The 19,279-nt window shown below is 46.3% G+C and overlaps 1 protein-coding gene across 1 annotated transcript in view; it reads left to right on the top strand.

Annotated features, from left to right (window-relative positions):
* Window positions 1–10,412: 10,412 nt before the first annotated feature.
* The window catches only part of LOC140370310 (complement C3-like), a 53,225-nt gene continuing 44,358 nt past the window's right edge, over window positions 10,413–19,279 (top strand). The window contains exons 1-8 of the mRNA XM_072457424.1: window positions 10,413–10,426; window positions 10,489–11,113; window positions 11,284–11,420; window positions 12,318–12,507; window positions 13,376–13,541; window positions 13,617–13,690; window positions 17,692–17,780; window positions 17,868–17,950. Coding sequence (XP_072313525.1) covers window positions 10,413–10,426; window positions 10,489–11,113; window positions 11,284–11,420; window positions 12,318–12,507; window positions 13,376–13,541; window positions 13,617–13,690; window positions 17,692–17,780; window positions 17,868–17,950 — 1,378 coding nt within the window. The remainder of the gene's footprint in view (window positions 10,427–10,488; window positions 11,114–11,283; window positions 11,421–12,317; window positions 12,508–13,375; window positions 13,542–13,616; window positions 13,691–17,691; window positions 17,781–17,867; window positions 17,951–19,279) is intronic.

Consider the following 19,279-nt stretch of genomic DNA (forward strand, 5'->3'; position numbering starts at 1 on the left):
GGTCACTACAGGTCACTACAGAGCTCTACAGGTCACTACAGGTCACTACAGGTCACTACAGAGCTCTACAGGTCACTGCAGGTCACTACAGGTCACTACAGAGCTCTACAGGTCTCTACAGGTCACTACAGGTCACTACAGAGCTCTACAGGTCACTACAGGTCACTACAGGTCACTACAGAGCTCTACAGGTCACTACAGGTCACTGCAGGTCACTACAGGTCACTACAGGTCACTGCAGGTCACTACAGGTCACTGCAGGTCACTGCAGGTCACTACAGGTCACTACAGGTCACTGCAGGTCACTACAGGTCACTACAGGTCACTGCAGGTCACTACAGACACAGAGTCATCTCAAGTAAACTCCTGACGACTCCAAAGCAAAAGGTATTTTAATAATAACTTTTGCCTCGACTAAAAAGTAAACAGTAGAATCAGTATTTTGAATTCATAAAATGTCTGTTTTGTTATGACCAAAAAAACTAAATGATAATTGTTCTTCAAAAGAGACACTGATGTGTGTCATGTGTGTAATCTAAACATATGAAGTGTATGTTATATGACTTGTATGATCTAAAAATTTCAGCTTTTTAGAGCCAACGCCCTGGGAGGAGTTCGTAAAAGTACGACGTTTGGAAAAACTCCGAAGTCATGTTTAGCCATTTTTGAAGCAATATGGCCGACATTTGGTTGGGTGGACGGCGTTGCCGTAATAATATTTTTTACTTCTCTTGTCACCATCTACCTCTGCGCCAAATTTCATGATTCTACGATCAGATTTTTTTTGGGTCATTTCCCATCTCTCAATGCATTTTTGGTACATTTGGGGGCGCTGACGCGCCAATTTTTTTTATTTTAGAAAAGGGAAATAGCCAGAAGAAGAAGAAGAAGAAGAAGAAGAAGAATATTCCGATGCGAAAACAATGTTTCCCATTTTTCAAATATCATAAACTATACATTTTCGGAAAGAGCTCGCGCTTTCCTACCTCATGGTGTGGGTCCCTGGTCACTGACGGGTACTTTCGTTAATTTTGAGTGGGCTCCGCCAATTTTTGCATTACATGTTTATATGAACGGAACATGCAAGAGATGGAGCGTATTCGTGAGCTACTTAGTGCAAATGAGGGCTTGCGAACTTTTGCACGGGCTTCGCCCGTTTACAAAGGTAATGTTCCATTCTCCTACAACTAATTAGTCTGCAGGGGGCGTGCATGAGTGAAGGAGTGCGTTAGTGAGTGTTTGGAAGTGGGCAAGCGCTTCGCGCTCAATTTCGTGCGCACTTTCGCAGCCGTGCTTCGCACGGCCTTACGAGACTAAAAGGCCTCTCGCCAGCTTGTGGCGCTCGGGCCTAATAATAAAAACTTTTATTTATATAGCGCTTTTCAGTGACCCAAAGACGCTGAACATAATAAAAAAGGGGGGGGGTGTATTTACAGACAGGGGGGACAACACGTACAGAACACATTAATATACAGATAAAATGAACAAGACAGAAGAAGTAGAGAGAAAAAGATGGGGATGTAACAGGGGGTAGAAGAGTAGGCAATGGGGTAGAGGAGGCTAGGGGTAGGGGAGGTCATAGGCTTGGGTGAAGAGGTATGTTTTTAGGCGGGATTTGAATGTTGTGAGTGAGGGAGAGTGGGACGGGGGGGAGGGAGTTCCAGAGTCGGGGTGCTGTTCGGGAGAATGCTCTGTCGCCAGAAAACATCTGTGGAGGAGTGATCCAGAACATCTGTGGAGGAATGTGCTTCAGTCTCTATATGATGTCCCCGAACTGTCCCTGCTCCAGAAAACACACCTATTCTTACTCCCCACTGTGTCCAGTAGAGGGCAGTACTGTGTCCAGCAGAGGGCAGTACTGTGTCCAGTACAGGGCAGTACTGTGTCCAGTAGAGGGCAGTACTGTGTCCAGCAGAGGGCGGTACTGTGTCCAGCAGAGGGCAGTACTGTGTCCAGTAGAGGGCAGTACTGTGTCCAGCAGAGGGCGGTACTGTGTCCAGCAGAGGGCAGTACTGTGTCCAGTACAGGGCAGTACTGTGTCCAGCAGAGGGCGGTACTGTGTCCAGCAGAGGGCAGTACTGTGTCCAGTAGAGGGCAGTACTGTGTCCAGTACAGGGCGGTACTGTGTCCAGTAGAGGGCAGTACTGTGTCCAGTAGAGGGCAGTACTGTGTCCAGTACTGTGTTCAGTAGAGGGCAGTACTGTGTCCAGAAGAGGGCAGTACTGTGTCCAGCAGAGGGCAGTACTGTGTCCAGCAGAGGGCAGTACTGTGTCCAGCAGAGGGCAGTACTGTGTCCAGCAGAGGGCAGTACTGTGTAACACTGATACAAAGAGACAGAGAAACTGTAAGAAAAAAAAAGCACAAACCATAAAATCAACATTTATTCCGGTCAAAAAGGTCAAATCTTCAAATGAATTCAAATGTTTCTCTCGACACAATTGTGTTTATTTCATTTCAACATCACGTCCACAGTTTTCTCTGGGACATTGTAAATTTAAAGGTTTCTTCAAATGCAGTTTACTTCACAAACTTGTCCTTCACAAGATGAGACACTTTTACATATATACTAACCCTCATTACGAGCCCGATTTATTCAAGTTTGAAATCTAAACAAATAAAATCTGAAATCAAATTTACTCCAAAAAAAAGAAGAAAAAAAAGAAAATGCAAAATCCTCCAAAATTGAACCAAGAAATTCAAACTTGCTCCGTCCATTTGTCCCATTTAAATGGCCCAAAGAAGTGACAATTTATAAGACATAAAATGTCTTATTTCTGAATGAAAACATTTCTTACATTAATGTGAGTAAAAGACACCACAGCCCTCATGTCCACAACAGTCCTCATGTCCATCATGTCCATCATGTCCACGACAGTCCTCATGTCCATCATGTCCATCATGTCCACGACAGTCCTCATGTCCACAACAGTCCTCATGTCCATCATGTCCATCATGTCCACGACAGTCCTCATGTCCATCATGTCCGTCATGTACATGGACTGTCCAGGACAGTCCTCATGTCCTCATGAAGCTGCCAGCTGCTAGCGTTAGGTGTTACCCGGGGGCCAGAATGGGTGACATCGTAGGAAACCTTAGGATCTTAAAGCGGAGTAGGACCCGTTTCCGGCGAGTCGTGATTCACGCAGGCGGTAACGACGCCCGGCGGAGACAATCAGAGGTGCTCAAAGTTCAAGTAGCCGCGGTGTGTGACCTAGCGAAGTCGATGTCAGACACTGTAATATTTTCTGGTCCCCTGCCCAATCGGATCAATGCTGAATTGTACAGCCTCTTTCAGCATTCAACAGCTGGTTATCCAGATGGTGCCCTCAAAACAACGTTGTCTTTATTGATAACTGGAGTGTGTTTTGGGGAAAGCCCGGGCTCATACGCAGGGATGGCATCCATCCGACTTCGGAGGGTACATCCCTATTAGTTCGGAATTTGACCGATAGTCTTAGTCGTGTTAAGTGACCATCTAGGGATGAGCCCCAGGTGCAGAGCAGCAGTGTAAGACGCTCCTCTGTCGCTGAACTCTCGCCCGTTCTGTTACATGTGAAGTGTTCAGATTCAAGACAGATAGAGACTGTGTGTGTCCCTCGTGTCCCTCGTGTCCCTCGTGTCTCTCGTGTCCCTCGTGTCCCTCGTGTCCCTCGTACAAATAATGCCAAAAAGTCACATCTCAGAAAAAATATTTCAGGCGTCAGACCAAATAACTTAAGGAAAATAACAATCACAAATGACACAAATAAACAAATGAATAAACACGTAAAATGTGGACTGCTAAACATTAGAGCAATTTCCTCCAAATCTCTCTTAGTCAATGAATTAATTAGTGACTATAACATAGATCTTCAGCTCGAACTGAAACGTGGCTTCAACAAGACGACTACGTCAGACTAAATGAGTCCACCCCACCCACCCATGTAAACCCCACCCACCCATGTTAACCCCACCCACCCATGTTAACCCCACCCACCCATGTTAACCCCACCCACCCATGTAAACCCCACCCATGTTAACCCCACCCACCCATGTTAACCCCACCCATGTTAACTGTCACACCTCCAGGAGCACAGAGGTGGTGGTGTGGCAGTGATCTCACACTCAAGCGACTCATGAGCCCTAAAACTAACAATGCATTTCACTCATTTGAAAGCCTTATGCTGTCGATCACATGTCCAAATATGAAAAACCAAAAAGGAGTTTTGTTCATAGTTATCTACCGACCTCCTGGTCCCTACTCAGAGTTTTTAACAGAGTTTTCTGACTTTATATCAAACTTAGTGTTAGCCTGGGATAAAATAGTTATAGCTGGAGACTTTAATATCCACGTGAACATGAGTGATGACTCTCTCAGTAATGCCTTCAGCGCCTTGTTAGACAGCATTGGTTTCACTCAGAATGTAAATAAAGCGACTCACACTCACAAGAACACTCTGGATCTTGTCCTAACGTATGGAACAGAGATTAGTGACCTCAGTGTCCTCCCTCAAAACCCTATATTGTCAGATCATTTCCTAATTACCTTTCAGTTTATTCTTAAAGATCATCCAGTCCCACAAAATAAAGTTATAATGAAAAGGACAATATCTGAAAAATCTATCTCAAAATTCAGAGAAATAATAGAGCCAATATTCAGTGACATGTCATGTGATCATGTCATGTGATCATGTCATGTGATCACGTCATGTGATCATGTCATGTGATCATGTCATGTGATCATGTCATGTGATCACGTCATGTGATCATGTCATGTGATCATGTCATGTGATGTCATGTGATCACGTCATGTGATCCTGCTGAGAACAGTTTTAGTCCCAGTTTAAGTGATCAATGTGTCGACTTGACCATGAATTCTCTGAAGTCTGCTCTTGACGTTGTCGCGCCGTTAAAACAGAAGGTCATTAGGCCAAAGCGCGCCTCCCCATGGTACAACCAAGAACTGCGTTCACATAAACAAAGAGTTAGAAAGTTAGAGGGATTATTTCGTCGCTCTCACACAGAAGAATCCCTAAAAGCATGGAAAAGTTGCCTGCTGTCCTATAAGCAGGCTCTGCGTAAGGCCCAAACCAGATATTATTCAAATCTAATAGAAGTCAACAAAAGTAACACTAAATTCCTTTTCAGCACTGTAGCTAGGCTAACAAACTGTCACAGCAGTAGAGCCCTCAATCCTAGCTTCTCTCAGCTCTGATGATTTCCTCCTATTTTTTAATAATAAAATAAAAACAATCAGAGATAAATTAGATGAAATTACCCCCGCTATTAGCCCTGAACTAGCCCAAGCTGTAAATCTAACGTCCCATATAAATCCACCTGTAAACCTAGAAAGGTTCACAGCTGTTGATCAAGCAGAGATAACTTCAGCCATTATGTCCTCTAAAAGCTCAACTTGTGTCCTAGACCCCATTCCAAGCTCCTCAAAGACCTTCTCCCCCTAATTATAGACCCTATTCTTAATATAATAAATACTTCACTCGAAAGTGTTTATGTTCCACATCCTTCAAACATGCAGTCATTAAACCTCTTCTGAAAAAGCCTAATCTAGATCCCGACCTATTGGTAAACTACAGACCTATTTCAAATCTTCCCTTCGTCTCTAAAATCCTTGAAAAAGTTGTAGTAAAACAGCTTTGTCGCCACCTGCAGGACAATGACTTATTTGAAGTTTTCCAGTCAGGGTTCAGAGCCCACCACAGCAGGGTTCAGAGCCCACCACAGCAGGGTTCAGAGCCCACCACAGCAGGGTTCCGAGCCCACCACAGCAGGGTTCAGAGCCCACCACAGCAGGGTTCAGAGCCCACCACAGCAGGGTTCAGAGCCCACCAAAGCAGGGTCCAGAGCCCACCACAGCAGGGTTCTGAGCCCACCACAGCAGGGTTCAGAGCCCACCACAGCAGGGTTCAGAGCCCACCACAGCAGGGTTCAGAGCCCACCACAGCAGGGTTCAGAGCCCACCACAGCAGGGTTCAGAGCCCACCACAGCAGGGTTCAGAGCCCACCACAGCAGGGTTCAGAGCCCACCACAGCACTGAAACTGCACTAGTTAAAGTCACAAATGATTTGTTATTAGCCGCTGACGATGGACTGGTCTCAATCCTGGTTCTGTTGGACCTCAGCGCAGCGTTTGACACCATCGACCACAACATTCTACTGCAGAGGTTAGAATGTGATGTAGGTGTTGGAGGAACAGCCCTCAGCTGGTTTAAATCCTATCTATCTGATAGGTTCCAATTTGTTAATGTAAACCAGAGCTCCTCACCAAGCTCTAAAGTAATTTACGGTGTGCCACAGGGTTCGGTACTCGGTCCAATTCTGTTTACTCTTTATATGCTGCCATTAGGTCACATGATCAGGTCACATGGCATTAACTTCCACTGCTATGCAGATGACACTCAGCTGTATTTATCAATGAAACCTGATCAGAGCGATCAAGTAGACAGACTTAGTACTTGTGTGAAGGAGATAAAAACCTGGATGACACTAAACTACCTGCTTCTTAACCCTGAAAAAACCGAGGTCATTGTGCTTGGCCCTAAGCATCTACGAGACTCTCTATCTGAGCAGATAGTCACACTGGACAATGTCAGTGTAGCCTCCAGTTCTACTGTAAGAAACCTTGGAGTCTTATTTGACCAGGAGCTCTCATTTAAAGCTCATATAAATCAAGCTTGTAAAACAGCCTATTTCCATTTGCGCAACATCGCCAAAATCAGAAGAATTCTGCCTAAAAGTGATGCTGAAAAACTTATCCATGCATTTGTAACGACTAGATTAGACTACTGTAACTCCTGCTTGCAGCGTGTCCTAAAAGCTCCATAAAAAGCTTTCAACTGGTTCAAAATGCAGCAGCAAGATTACTAACAGGAACAAAAAGAAGAGAGCACATTACGCCGGTGCTGAAGTCTCTTCACTGGCTCCCCGTCGAGTCTAGAATCAAATTCAAAATTCTACTCTTGACCTACAAAGCCATAAATGACATGGCCCCATCCTACCTCAAAGATGCTATAGAACCATATCATCCAAACAGAGCTCTTCGCTCTCAGAATGCCGGCCTTCTGGTGGTGCCAAGAGTCTCTAAAAGTACTGTAGGAGGTAGAGCGTTTAGCTACCAAGCTCCTGTGTTATGGAATCAGCTCCCGACCCATGTTAAATATGCTGACACAGTCTCTTCATTTAAGTCCAGGCTTAAAACGTTCCTCTTTAAATCTCTTATGGTCAGAGTAGTTAGGAACAGAAACATAAACCCACAGCTTCAGCTACGCTGCCCTAGGAGTAACTGTGCTGGGGGAAGTATGACAGCTTGAGCACTATCCTCTTCTTCTTCTGACTACTTATGCTATCAAACAATATTTATTTTTTGATTCCACTTGCAAACTGTTCACCGCCTTCTTTTTCTTTCTCTCACTCCTGAGGACCTGTGGACCCAGATGCCCCTCCCCTGGTGAAGTGTCCCTGCCCCGTGTGGACGGTCCCTCATCTGCCTGAGGAGTGGCTCCAGCTCCAGTCTCCCTCACGTCTGTGAGAGTCACATCCTCCTTCACTGGAACTAACACAGGGACATACGCTTTTTTCCCAAAGATGTTTTTTTTGTAGTTTTTCCTGCAGAAGGAGAGTCTAAGGACAGAGGACCCTGGGACATCGTCCCTCGTCCCCACAGACATTGTTGATTCATTTCTCCCTGTGGCCCTCAGAGGCAACTGTTGTTGTGATTTTGGGCCTTACAAAAATAAAAATTATTTGATTTGTTTTGATTTGATGTCCACGACAGTCCTCATGTCCATCATGTCCACGACAGTCCTCATGTCCATCATGTCCACGACAGTCCTCATGTCCAGGACAGTCCTCATGTCCACGACAGTCCTCATGTCCAGGACAGTCCTCATGTCCACGACAGTCCTCATGTCCAGGACAGTCCTCATGTCCACGACAGTCCTCATGTCCAGGACAGTCCTCATGTCCACGACAGTCCTCATGTCCACGACAGTCCTCATGTCCAGGACAGTCCTCATGTCCACGACAGTCCTCATGTCCATCATGTCCACGACAGTCCTCATGTCCATCATGTCCACGACAGTCCTCATGTCCAGGACAGTCCTCATGTCCACGACAGTCCTCATGTCCAGGACAGTCCTCATGTCCACGACAGTCCTCATGTCCAGGACAGTCCTCATGTCCACGACAGTCCTCATGTCCATCATGTCCAGGACAGTCCTCATGTCCAGGACAGTCCTCATGTCCACGACAGTCCTCATGTCCAGGACAGTCCTCATGTCCACGACAGTCCTCATGTCCATCATGTCCAGGACAGTCCTCATGTCCAGGACAGTCCTCATGTCCATCATGTCCAGGACAGTCCAGGACAGTCCTCATGTCCACGACAGTCCTCATGTCCATCATGTCCAGGACAGTCCTCATGTCCAGGACAGTCCTCATGTCCAGGACAGTCCTCATGTCCATCATGTCCACGACAGTCCTCATGTCCAGGACAGTCCTCATGTCCACGACAGTCCTCATGTCCATCATGTCCACGACAGTCCTCATGTCCACGACAGTCCTCATGTCCAGGACAGTCCTCATGTCCACGACAGTCCTCATGGGCAGGACAGTCCTCATGTCCATCATGTCCACGACAGTCCTCATGTCCAGGACAGTCCTCATGTCCAGGACAGTCCTCATGTCCACGACAGTCCTCATGTCCAGGACAGTCCTCATGTCCAGGACAGTCCTCATGTCCACGACAGTCCTCATGGGCAGGACAGTCCTCATGTCCATCATGTCCACGACAGTCCTCATGTCCACGACAGTCCTCATGTCCAGGACAGTCCTCATGTCCACGACAGTCCTCATGTCCATCATGTCCACGACAGTCCTCATGTCCAGGACAGTCCTCATGTCCACGACAGTCCTCATGTCCAGGACAGTCCTCATGTCCAGGACAGTCCTCATGTCCACGACAGTCCTCATGGGCAGGACAGTCCTCATGTCCATCATGTCCACGACAGTCCTCATGTCCAGGACAGTCCTCATGTCCACGACAGTCCTCATTTACAGAAAGTGGCAGACGACTATAACGACAGAAACCTGAAGGAGCTGATAAAAGTCTTAATACGAGAGCGTCAATCTAAAGGTACACGTTTGAATCATTCCAGTGACTTGTGGTCAGTCCCAGGTCAGACTGTTAGGGTCAGGGTCAGGGTCAGGGTAGGGGTTAGGGTCAGGGTCAGGGTAACGGTCAGGGTAAGGGTTAGGGTCAGGGTTAGGGTCAGGGTCAGGGTTAGGGTTAGGGTCAGGGTTAGGGTCAGGGTTAGGGTTAGCCATGAGGCTATATGGAAATGCCGCGGTTCCTGAAACTGCTGGGCCATGTGACCGCGCCGCGGCGCTGCAGCCACGCCCTATAAATAAATGCAATCAATGTGAATAAAACGACTGAAGCTTTAAAGGGGGAAATTAAAATGGGAAATGAAATCAAGTTTTTCTTCATGAAATATGACAATTCATCCTTTTTATACATCGCTTTATCATTTCGGGGTCGCAGGTGACTGGAGCCTGTCCCAGTGACTTTGGGCCTTAGGCGGGGTACACCCTAACCCTCGTCGCAGGGCAGACAATTTTAATGCTATTGTTAAACACATTAACAGATTCTCGGTGGTGGTGCAGTGGTTTAAGGTGTTGCACATGTGCGATTGTCTCTCTCGCGTCACACTTCAGCTTTTAAAAACGTATAAACAACATGAGATATACTATTTCTAATTCAGTGGTGGAAGAAGTACTCAATTCTGTTAAAAGTACACATACTTTTCCTTTTCCAGCACTGTTCAGATAAATCATAACCAAAAATATGATTTTGTCTTTCAGGCAGTCGGCCTTCTTCAAATACTTCAAATACTTCATTCTCTTCATGGCTTTCATCTTCTAAACCTTCTGTAAAAGTCTTTCCTGTTGTCGCTGGCAGACGTTTGGTGCAGATGAACAGATTCTAAAGAAGGTCAAAGTGGAAGAATGTGCAGAGGTCTCAGACTGTGACGTGGTCATGGTCTTCTGCCCCGTCACGTCTCGTCTGGGATCAGACGTGGACCACGCCCTGAGGAAGCTCCCAGGTAAATGATCTCATGAATATTCATGGTGTTTAACTTCATGAGGATAAAACAAAAAGCCTTTTAAACGGTGTGTCCTGAAAATCTGAAAGGCAAACATCGTTTCAAAGAAATTATTGCAATAATCCAATAAAACAGAGAATAATGACACATTTAAGTTCAGGTTTGTACATTTTTACTAATTCCAGTGTTTGTTTTTAGGTGGAGCTCATGAGAAAAAGGTGATTTTGGTGGTGATGCATCATTTAAGAGAAGATGATTCCAAACGTCCGGCTGAACCATCGAACGTCTCTAAAGAACTTCATGTTCTCTACCATGAAAGCAAGAATGTGAGAGGAACGACACGGCCCTTCAGGAACTCAAAGACCTTCAGGAACTCAAAGACCTTCAGGAACTCCAAGACCTTCAGGAACTCCAAGACCTTCAGGAACTCAAAGACCTTCAGGAACTCCAAGACCTTCAGGAACTCAAAGACCTTCAGGAACTCCAAGACCTTCAGGAACTCAAAGACCTTCAGGAACTCCAAGACCTTCAGGAACTCCAAGACCTTCAGGAACTCCAAGACCTTCAGGAACTCCAAGACCTTCAGGAACTCAAAGACCTTCAGGAACTCCAAGACCTTCAGGAACTCAAAGACCTTCAGGAACTCCAAGACCTTCAGGAACTCAAAGACCTTCAGGAACTCCAAGACCTTCAGGAACTCCAAGACCTTCAGGAACTCAAAGACCTTCAGGAACTCCAAGACCTTCAGGAACTCAAAGACCTTCAGGAACTCCAAGACCTTCAGGAACTCCAAGACCTTCAGGAACTCAAAGACCTTCAGGAACTCAAAGACCTTCAGGAACTCCAAGACCTTCAGGAACTCAAAGACCTTCAGGAACTCCAAGACCTTCAGGAACTCAAAGACCTTCAGGAACTCACTTCAGATGCCCTGGAACTACAGGGACTGTACAATGTGCACATGTCTCAAAGTATTAAAAAGTTCAGTAAAAACCTCAGAATATGAAGCACAGAGCGTCAGATGTGGAGCTTTTAAAAGAATCAAATCATTTTGAAAAACAAACTTTGAAATTAGTTTCCCGTAAAAATCTGTTTGTTGAGCTCAAAGGTCATTCGAAGGTTATTAATCCCCTTTAAATAAACACAGTTTCTCAATTGTGTAAAGATCCAACTTTTGGACTTTTAGCAGCGCTGCACGGGAGACATAAGTCCCCAGGACCAGGGCTGGTCTCAGTCCGGCTTCAGGACGATGGACATGGACGGGGCCTTTTGTGCCAGAACTTGTGTTTTTTTGCTCTCAATTCTTTGCAGCTGCGACGCAAAGTGAGTCTTTTTCTCTTTATTTGTTACAACTTGTTTCTTTCCCACAGAAGTAAAGTTCTGCCTTGTATCTGAAAGTAAAAGTACAGGAAAGTATAAATAGTTCTGTTGGAAGTTCTACTTTTGTCATTTCTCGCAATGAAAGTGATGCTGTGTAACTTTGTGGAGGTTTCCATGGCGATGGAAAGAGAATCTGTCAATCCACTTCAGGTCAAACAGAGTTCACTGACCATCACTCTCCTGTCATTATGTTCAGGCAAAGAATGAACCCCTGACCGCTGACAGCTGACCCCTGACCGCTGACAGCTGACCCCTGACCCTGACCGCTGACCCCTGACCCTGACCGCTGACCCCTGACCCTGACCGCTGACAGCTGACAGCTGACCCCTGACCGCTGACCCCTGACCGCTGACCGCTGACCCCTGACCCCTGACCGCTGACAGCTGACCCCTGACCGCTGACCCCTGACCCCTGACCGCTGACCCCTGACCGCTGACCCCTGACCCTGACCCCTGACCACTGACCCCTGACCGCTGACCCCTGACCCCTGAGGCTGTGACATGAAAAACATATGGGAAAAGTGAAGTTGTGGATACATTTTAAAGCTCAATTATTCTGGTGATTTTGACTTCATAAAGTACACACAGTACACACAGTACACACAGTACACACGGTACACACGGTACACACAGTACACAAGGTACACACAGTACACACATCAGTGCTGGGGAAAAGCTGCAACTCTTTCTCAGACTGTAAATTATTTCTTTTGAGTCCAAACGTGTCCTGAGTGACCAAACGAGACAAGGATGTGTGCGTTTGATCTTCTGAAGTTGTGTCACTGTCTAAAGTGTTTGAAGTTGTATTTTCTTGCCATTAAACTTGAAGTTTTGGTTAAAGGTTTTTGCTTGTGGCTCCAAATCTGATTCGGACGGACAGTCAAGAGAACATCTTCCTTCAGGCGAACCATGTTACCGGGACCATCCCAGTTACCATAACGATGAAAGACTTCTACACAGGGGAAAGCCTGAGCGAGCACTACGCAATCCTCAATGAGGCAAACGGACACCACACGCTGGCAGCCGTCCAGGTCAGAGTGTGCTTTTCATATGGGTTCAATGCATCGTTATGTTTTAAAATGTCTAGAAAAATGAATCTCCTGTTTGAGGCCCTAAGCTGGACAGTAGCTCCCTAAACATTATGTCTGTGCGCAGAACTTGGCATTCTGTAATTTTCCCCAATTTCTATTGACAAATATTTGTATTTGACAGTAATTAGTGTTAGTTTCAAGTCTGAAACCATTCGTGAAGTTGAGAGCTTTGGGACCTTGGACCCTCCAGCGGCTTATTTGGAGCCGAGTTCCATATTTGGAAATCTTGGCAACCACAGAGCCAATCAGGAGCCAGCTTGTGGAAGGTACATGCCCCTTAGCACCCGCAGCGCTGGTTTCCACAGGGTGAGCCGCGCTAGCTGCCAATCAAACAACGTGATTTGAAGCAACTTCAGTTTAGTCTTTATTTGAAAAGAGACATTAAGCTCACAAAAACAAGTAGCTAATTTCCATCCCTGAGCGGGTTAGCGAGCGGGCGTGCGGGCTAGCTGCTTATATTTACTATTATTTGCAAATGTCCGGGCAAAGCCAAACATCCTTAGAGTTGTTCCACATTCGGTCTCAGTAGCAGAGCTTCTTCTAAAAACGACTAAAGAGGATATGACCTTCTCCTCGTACGGCTCTGATTGGCTCGTTTGCTGCAGGAGAAAGGAAGTGTTCTGGCTGGCCAGGTGCTTTTATGACACAATGAAACCTCTTTAGATTCTGCTTGTTTCCAAATACTTAGGATGACATGTAACGCTTTATCCTGCTTTGTCAAACACTGTGCATCTTTCATGTACTGAGCGATAAGCCCACGTAGTCATCCTCCTGACGTTTCTTGTCGGTCTAACTTTTGAAATTCCAGTTGCCATCAAGCTCGTTACAGCGCGAGGAGAAAGACATCAAGCATGTGTTCCTGGAGGTGAAGTTTGGAGATATGCACACAGAGAAGAAGCTCCTCATGGTGTCATTTCAATCTGGATACATCTTTATTCAGACAGACAAGCCCATTTACAAACCAGAGGAGAACGGTGAGAAGAACTCTTTAACACAATGTCAGTTCTGCAAATACTTTTGAAGACTGAAAATCATGTTTTTCTTTGCAGTCAATGTGCGAGCGTATGTCGCCTCTACAACCTTCAAAGCCAGCAACGCAAACCCTGTAACTATTGAAATAAAGGTTGGTACTTTCTGAATATTAAATAGGTATTAAAAGGTACAGTATGGATTATTTGGAGCCAATATAAAACAATTCTAGCTGTTGTGGGCGATTTTAACCAAATCAAGGCCTAAAATGTGTGTTCAAGTGCAAATGACCGGTTTCTTCGTTTGGTAAATATTTATTATAGTTTCACATCAGTCAGTTGGCAGTTTGTGAAGAAAAGTTGAAAAAGAAAAGTTGAAAATGACAGGAAGTAATGCTGCCCGGTGGTGGAGTGGTTAAGGCGGCAGCACACGTGCCAGGCTCCATGTGCAGCCGGCCGTAGTGTCGCCAGTCCAATAAAGCTTACGGGACTAAAAAGTCTCAAGAAAACAGAATCTCTCTACGGTTTAAACATTTATAAAAAGGTGTTATTAGGCCCAAGCGCCACAAGCTGCGAGAGGCCTATTAGTTCCGTAAGGCCGTGCGAGGCCGTGTGTGCGCACGAAATCGAGCGCAAAGCAGGAAAATGGAACATTACCTTTGTAAACGGGCGAAGCCCGTGCAAAAGTGCGCACTAAACGAGCGCTTTACATATAAAGCACTCATTTGCGCTAAGTAGCTCACGAATACGTTCCCCATCTCGTGCATGTTCCGTTCATATAAACATGTAATGCAAAAATGTAACATTATTACTGTATAGAGGGCCAAAAACACAAAGTGGGCGGAGCCCACTCAAAATTATCGAAAGTACCCGTCAGTGACCAGGGACCCACACCATGAGGTAGGAAAGCGCGAGCGCTTTCCGAAAATGTATAGTTTATGATATTTGAAAAATGGGAAACATTGTTTTTGCATCGGAATATTCTTCTTTCTTCTTCTTCTTCTTCTCGGGACACGCCCCCCTATTTTTCACCCAGTGAACATTGACGAAAAGTCACAAAAATGTTCACACCTCTAAAAATCGTGCCTCTCTACATTCTGGCTATTTCCCTTTTCTAAAATAAAAAACATTGGCGCGTCAGCGCCCCCAAATGTACCAAAAATGCATTGAGAGATAGGAAATGACCCCAAAAAAATCAAGAGAAGTAAAAAATATTACTATGGCAACGCCGTCCGCCCTCCCAAATGTCGGCCATATTGGTTAAAAAATGGCCAAGCATGACTCGGGAGTTTTCCAAACGTCGTACTTTACGAACTCCTGCCGTTGGCACTAAAAAGCTGAAATTTGGTTAAAATGGTGGAGTGGGACATCAAAAGTTATTCAAATGACTTTGACCCTGTCACAGTTTCTGTGGGTTTGGGCGAAGCCACAAACTTTAGCTAGAATTTCAGAAATCTCCCAAATTTAACATTTCTGCCGTTTGCGCAGATAAAGTCAGAATTGCGTCAAATTAGAATCAGTTGTTAAACTCTTTGCCCTAAACCTACTTGAAGTGAAATAAATTAATTTGGAGCCACAGCGCCCCCTACAGATTTTATATGGAGGTTAAATGTTTAGTTTTGTGAAATTTTACAAAATTTGACACACAACTCAATTTTGGCCCCATCAAAAAAGTCAATGACCCATGTCATAATTGTTATGGTTTTGCCGTAGCGATGACCGAAACCTCCCATGTTATTCCAATGGGGAAATCGCCGGAACATGCTTATACTTTAGGCGTTTGCCCTATTAACCTGACATCTGGTGCGACTCATCTTTGGGGGTAAAAGTTATTCACATTTTTATTTAAAAAGTCATGGCTTTTTGATTTAAAACAAAGGGGAGAAGATGTGACCGCGTCACAGATTCAGCTGTAGATGTAATAAAAGGACAATTGGGGCGCGTTGCGGCTATATTTAAGTATTATTATTGTACTTGATATGGTTTGGGGCCCCTGTGCGTACGTTCTGTTGTGATGCCTCATGGGTAAAATCGAGTTCAGCACAGAAGGCGTCGCTCTGGGACACGAGGCCTCGTAGATACGTCTCGCCTCGTGAAGGGCCTCAAGGGGCTTTCTCTCCGTCCTCTGTTGACATGATGGAGTCCAAGCCGAGACTCCCAGACTTCTTCCTCCCCAGACACTTCCTTCAGCTCCTCCAGGGGGATCCTGAGGCATTGCCAGGCCAGCCAAGTGACTTAGTCCCTCCAGTGTGTCCTGGGTCTTCCTCAGGGCCTCTTCCCGGTGGAACATGCCCGAAACACCTCCCCAAGGAGGCGCCCAGGAGGCTCCGGAACAGATGCCAGAGGAGCAGCGGCTCTACTCCGAGCTCCTCCAGTGTGACTGAGCTCCTCCCTCTATCTCTAAGGGAGCGCCCAGCCACCCGGCGGAGGAAACTCATTTCGACCGCTTGTATCCACGATCTTGTCCTTTCGGTTATTACTCAAAGCTCATGACCATAGGTGAGGTCAGAACGTAGAGTGACCGGTAAATCCAGAGCTTTGTCTTTGGATTCATCTCCTTCTTCACCACAACAGTCGATGCAGCGACTGCACCGATCCAACTGTCAATCACACGCTCCATCAAAGCCCCGAGATACTTTAACTCCTCCACTTGGGGCAAGGACTCCCCACCCACCTGGAGAGGGCAAGACACCTTTTTACGGTTGAGAACCATGACCTCTGATTTGGAGTCAAATCTCCTGAAGACTCCTTATTACAGTCTGACCACATCCTTTACTTCTTTACTTCCGGTGTCCACCACCGGGTTCGGGGGTGGACACCACGACAGGCACCGGAGACCTTGCGACCACAGCTCTGAGCAGCCGGAGGACAATGGAGGCGGAGAACATGGTCCACTCGGGCTCAATGTCCCCAGCCTCCCCCGGGACATGGGAGAAGCTCTCCCGGAGGTGCGAGTTGAATACCCTCCTGACAGAGGGCTCCACAAGACGTTCCCAACAGACCCCCACAATGCACTGATGGACCTTGTGCTTGAACATGGCGTTCGTTGTGGCTAGCACAGTTCAGATCGGGGAAGCCGTTCTTCCGATCACTCCTCTCCAAGAGTCACTGTCATTGCCCACGTGGGCGTTGAAGTCCCCCAGTAGAACGGAGTCCTCGGTCGGTGCACTGTCCAGTTCCCCTCCCAAGGACTCCAAGAAGGCCGGGTCCTCTGCACTGCTGTTCGGCCCGTAGGCCGCCACAACAGTGAGAGACATGTCCCCCACCCGAAGGCGAAGGGACGTGACCCTCTCGTCCACCGGGGTGAACTCCAACACGTGGCGGCTGAGCTGAGGGGCTATAAGCCCACACCAGCCCCGCCCACACCAGCCCCACCCACACCAGCCCGCCGCCTCTCCCCGCGGGCAACACCCGAGAAGTGGAGCATCCAGCCCCTCTCGAGGAGATGGGTTCCTGAGCCCAAACTGTGCGTGGAGGTGAGGCCGACTATATCTAGTCAATATCGCTCAACCTCCCGCACAAGCTCAGGCTCCTCCCCCCAGCGAGGGGACATTCCATGTCCCCAGAGTTAGTCTCTGTGTCTGGAGATCTGGTCGTCGAGGCCCCTGCCGTCGACTGCCGCCCAGATCTCACTGCCCTTATGGATCCTCCTGTGGGGGTGGGTCCACAGGAGGACGGCCCCATGTCCCTCGTTCGGGCTGTGCCCTGCCGGGCCCCGTGGGGAAAGACCCGGCCACCCCAGACCTGGCACTAGGATGGGGCCCTGGTAAGGCCAATCCGGGCGACGTAACTGGCCTTGGTATCTCTCTATACCTAAGGGGCTTCTGAACCACAGCCATATTACTCAAGTACAAGTAAAATGTTTAGGTGTCTGTACTTTAAAAATAAATTCAACAGCAGATACTTTTTACTTTTACACTACGTTTGAGAGCAGGTATCTGTACTTTTTACTTCCCTAAAAAAAATGTTTGAAGCAAAATCTAAAATATACAACATCAAATTCCTGTTTAAATTATGTTGTTTGGGAAATTTACTTTTTTCAAATGTTAGATTAACAATTTTAAGCGTTACATCATGGACATTGAAGATGATTGTTAAAGGATGATGTGGTTATTTTGTCCTGTGACTGAGATGATGCTTGTTTTGTGTCTTTAAGAATGGCGATAGTGTTGTCCATCAGCTGCAAAATTCACAACCAAAACATGGGATCGTTGCCACAAACTACAATCTTCCTAAAATTGCAAGGCAAGTCTTCTTTACTCTTTCAAAGATGGCATTAAACAATTGCAAAGTATTTTACAGTGTCTCATACAACTTTTCTTTTCATAACAGTGAAGGAAAGTGGACTATTATGGCACGTTTTGATCACTGGCCTCAGAACAACTTCAATACCACCTTTGAAGTCAAGAAATATGGTATGTTATGTGCTACATTATTTGACTGTAACATAAGGTTCAACATTTGTGGGTGGGTCAAAGGTCTGGATAGTACTTTAAAAAACACACAGTTCCTCCACTAAACAGTTCACAATCCAACGATACCGTTTTCAGGGGTAAAACATCACACTTAAAGTCATTCCACAGACCACAAAGTGCCTGTCTCAGACGCGTCAGACAGAAGCCACACATCAGCAAACGCTCCAGTGTCAATGTTTTAACCACGACACATAACCCTCGCCAAGTGCCTCCGAGGCCACGCCTTAAACCTCTTCTCACAGCATTTCACTCTCTTTGGGGTTGTGGGAAATTTCCAGGGTTTTAATGTGCACACAACGGTTCCACACGCAAAGTTTGAAATTTAAATCCACCTGTCGTGCATTTGACTGACTAAACCATCTCCACGGTCACTAAGGTCACTAAGGTCACTAAGGTCACTAAGGTCACTAAGGTCACTTCATGGCCAGACTCGTTCTGAGCATTTCTGCTGTCAAATCACAGTCAGTACAACTGTGTGCCTGTATTAGTATGTCGAGGGCAAGCTAGCTTTGTTTATTCCCTTTGCTATCAATAGATGGAGCCCTTACTCAGTTATTGCCGTGGGAACCCCCGATCTGATCTCAGGTCATGAGTGATTTTGCAGACACTGTGTTATTCCGTTCTAAAACAACAAGTTAAGGTACAAGAGCACTCTCTGGGCCCTCCCCTTAACAGGGGTGTCACACTCCTATTGGTCCGATGGCCGAATTATGGTGCTGGGTCAACATAACGTAAAAAATTTAAAAATTAAAAATATAAGAAACAAACAGTTTTACATAGCCTAGTAATAGGTATTTGTGGACACTGATGCACAAAGCTGCAGCAGCTGAAACTGAGTCCAGATTCTGCAGCAGGAACATGACATGTAGATATCACATGTTTCACTATTTTTAAAGCTTTGTGACAAATTATTCATGTAGTGTTTAGTGTCGACACTTCTCAGCCCTCGGCACTCGCTCCAGCAGCACACACACCAGCCCAGAGCAGCGCGGGGGATGGGCAGCTGCTGCAAAGGATTGTGGGACTTGTAGTTCTAGGGATAAAAAAATCCTCTATATCTATCGGAAATGATTAAATATAAATTTGAAATGTTCGTCGGGCCGGATTAAAACGTCTGGGGGGCTGGATTCGGCCCGTGGGCCACTTGTTTGACACCTGTGCCTAAAGGGGTCCAGCCCCCCAGGTTGAGAACCACTGATACATGCCACTGAAATGATGACATATGACCTATTAATTTGTCTGACAGGTTTTACTTTAAATAATTCAAAA

The sequence above is a fragment of the Eucyclogobius newberryi genome, unplaced genomic scaffold, assembly GCF_026437365.1.
Source record: "Eucyclogobius newberryi isolate DKJ021-1_F unplaced genomic scaffold, fEucNew1.0.hap1 SCAF_10, whole genome shotgun sequence".
In the NCBI taxonomy this organism is placed as follows: Eukaryota; Metazoa; Chordata; class Actinopteri; order Gobiiformes; family Gobiidae; genus Eucyclogobius; species Eucyclogobius newberryi.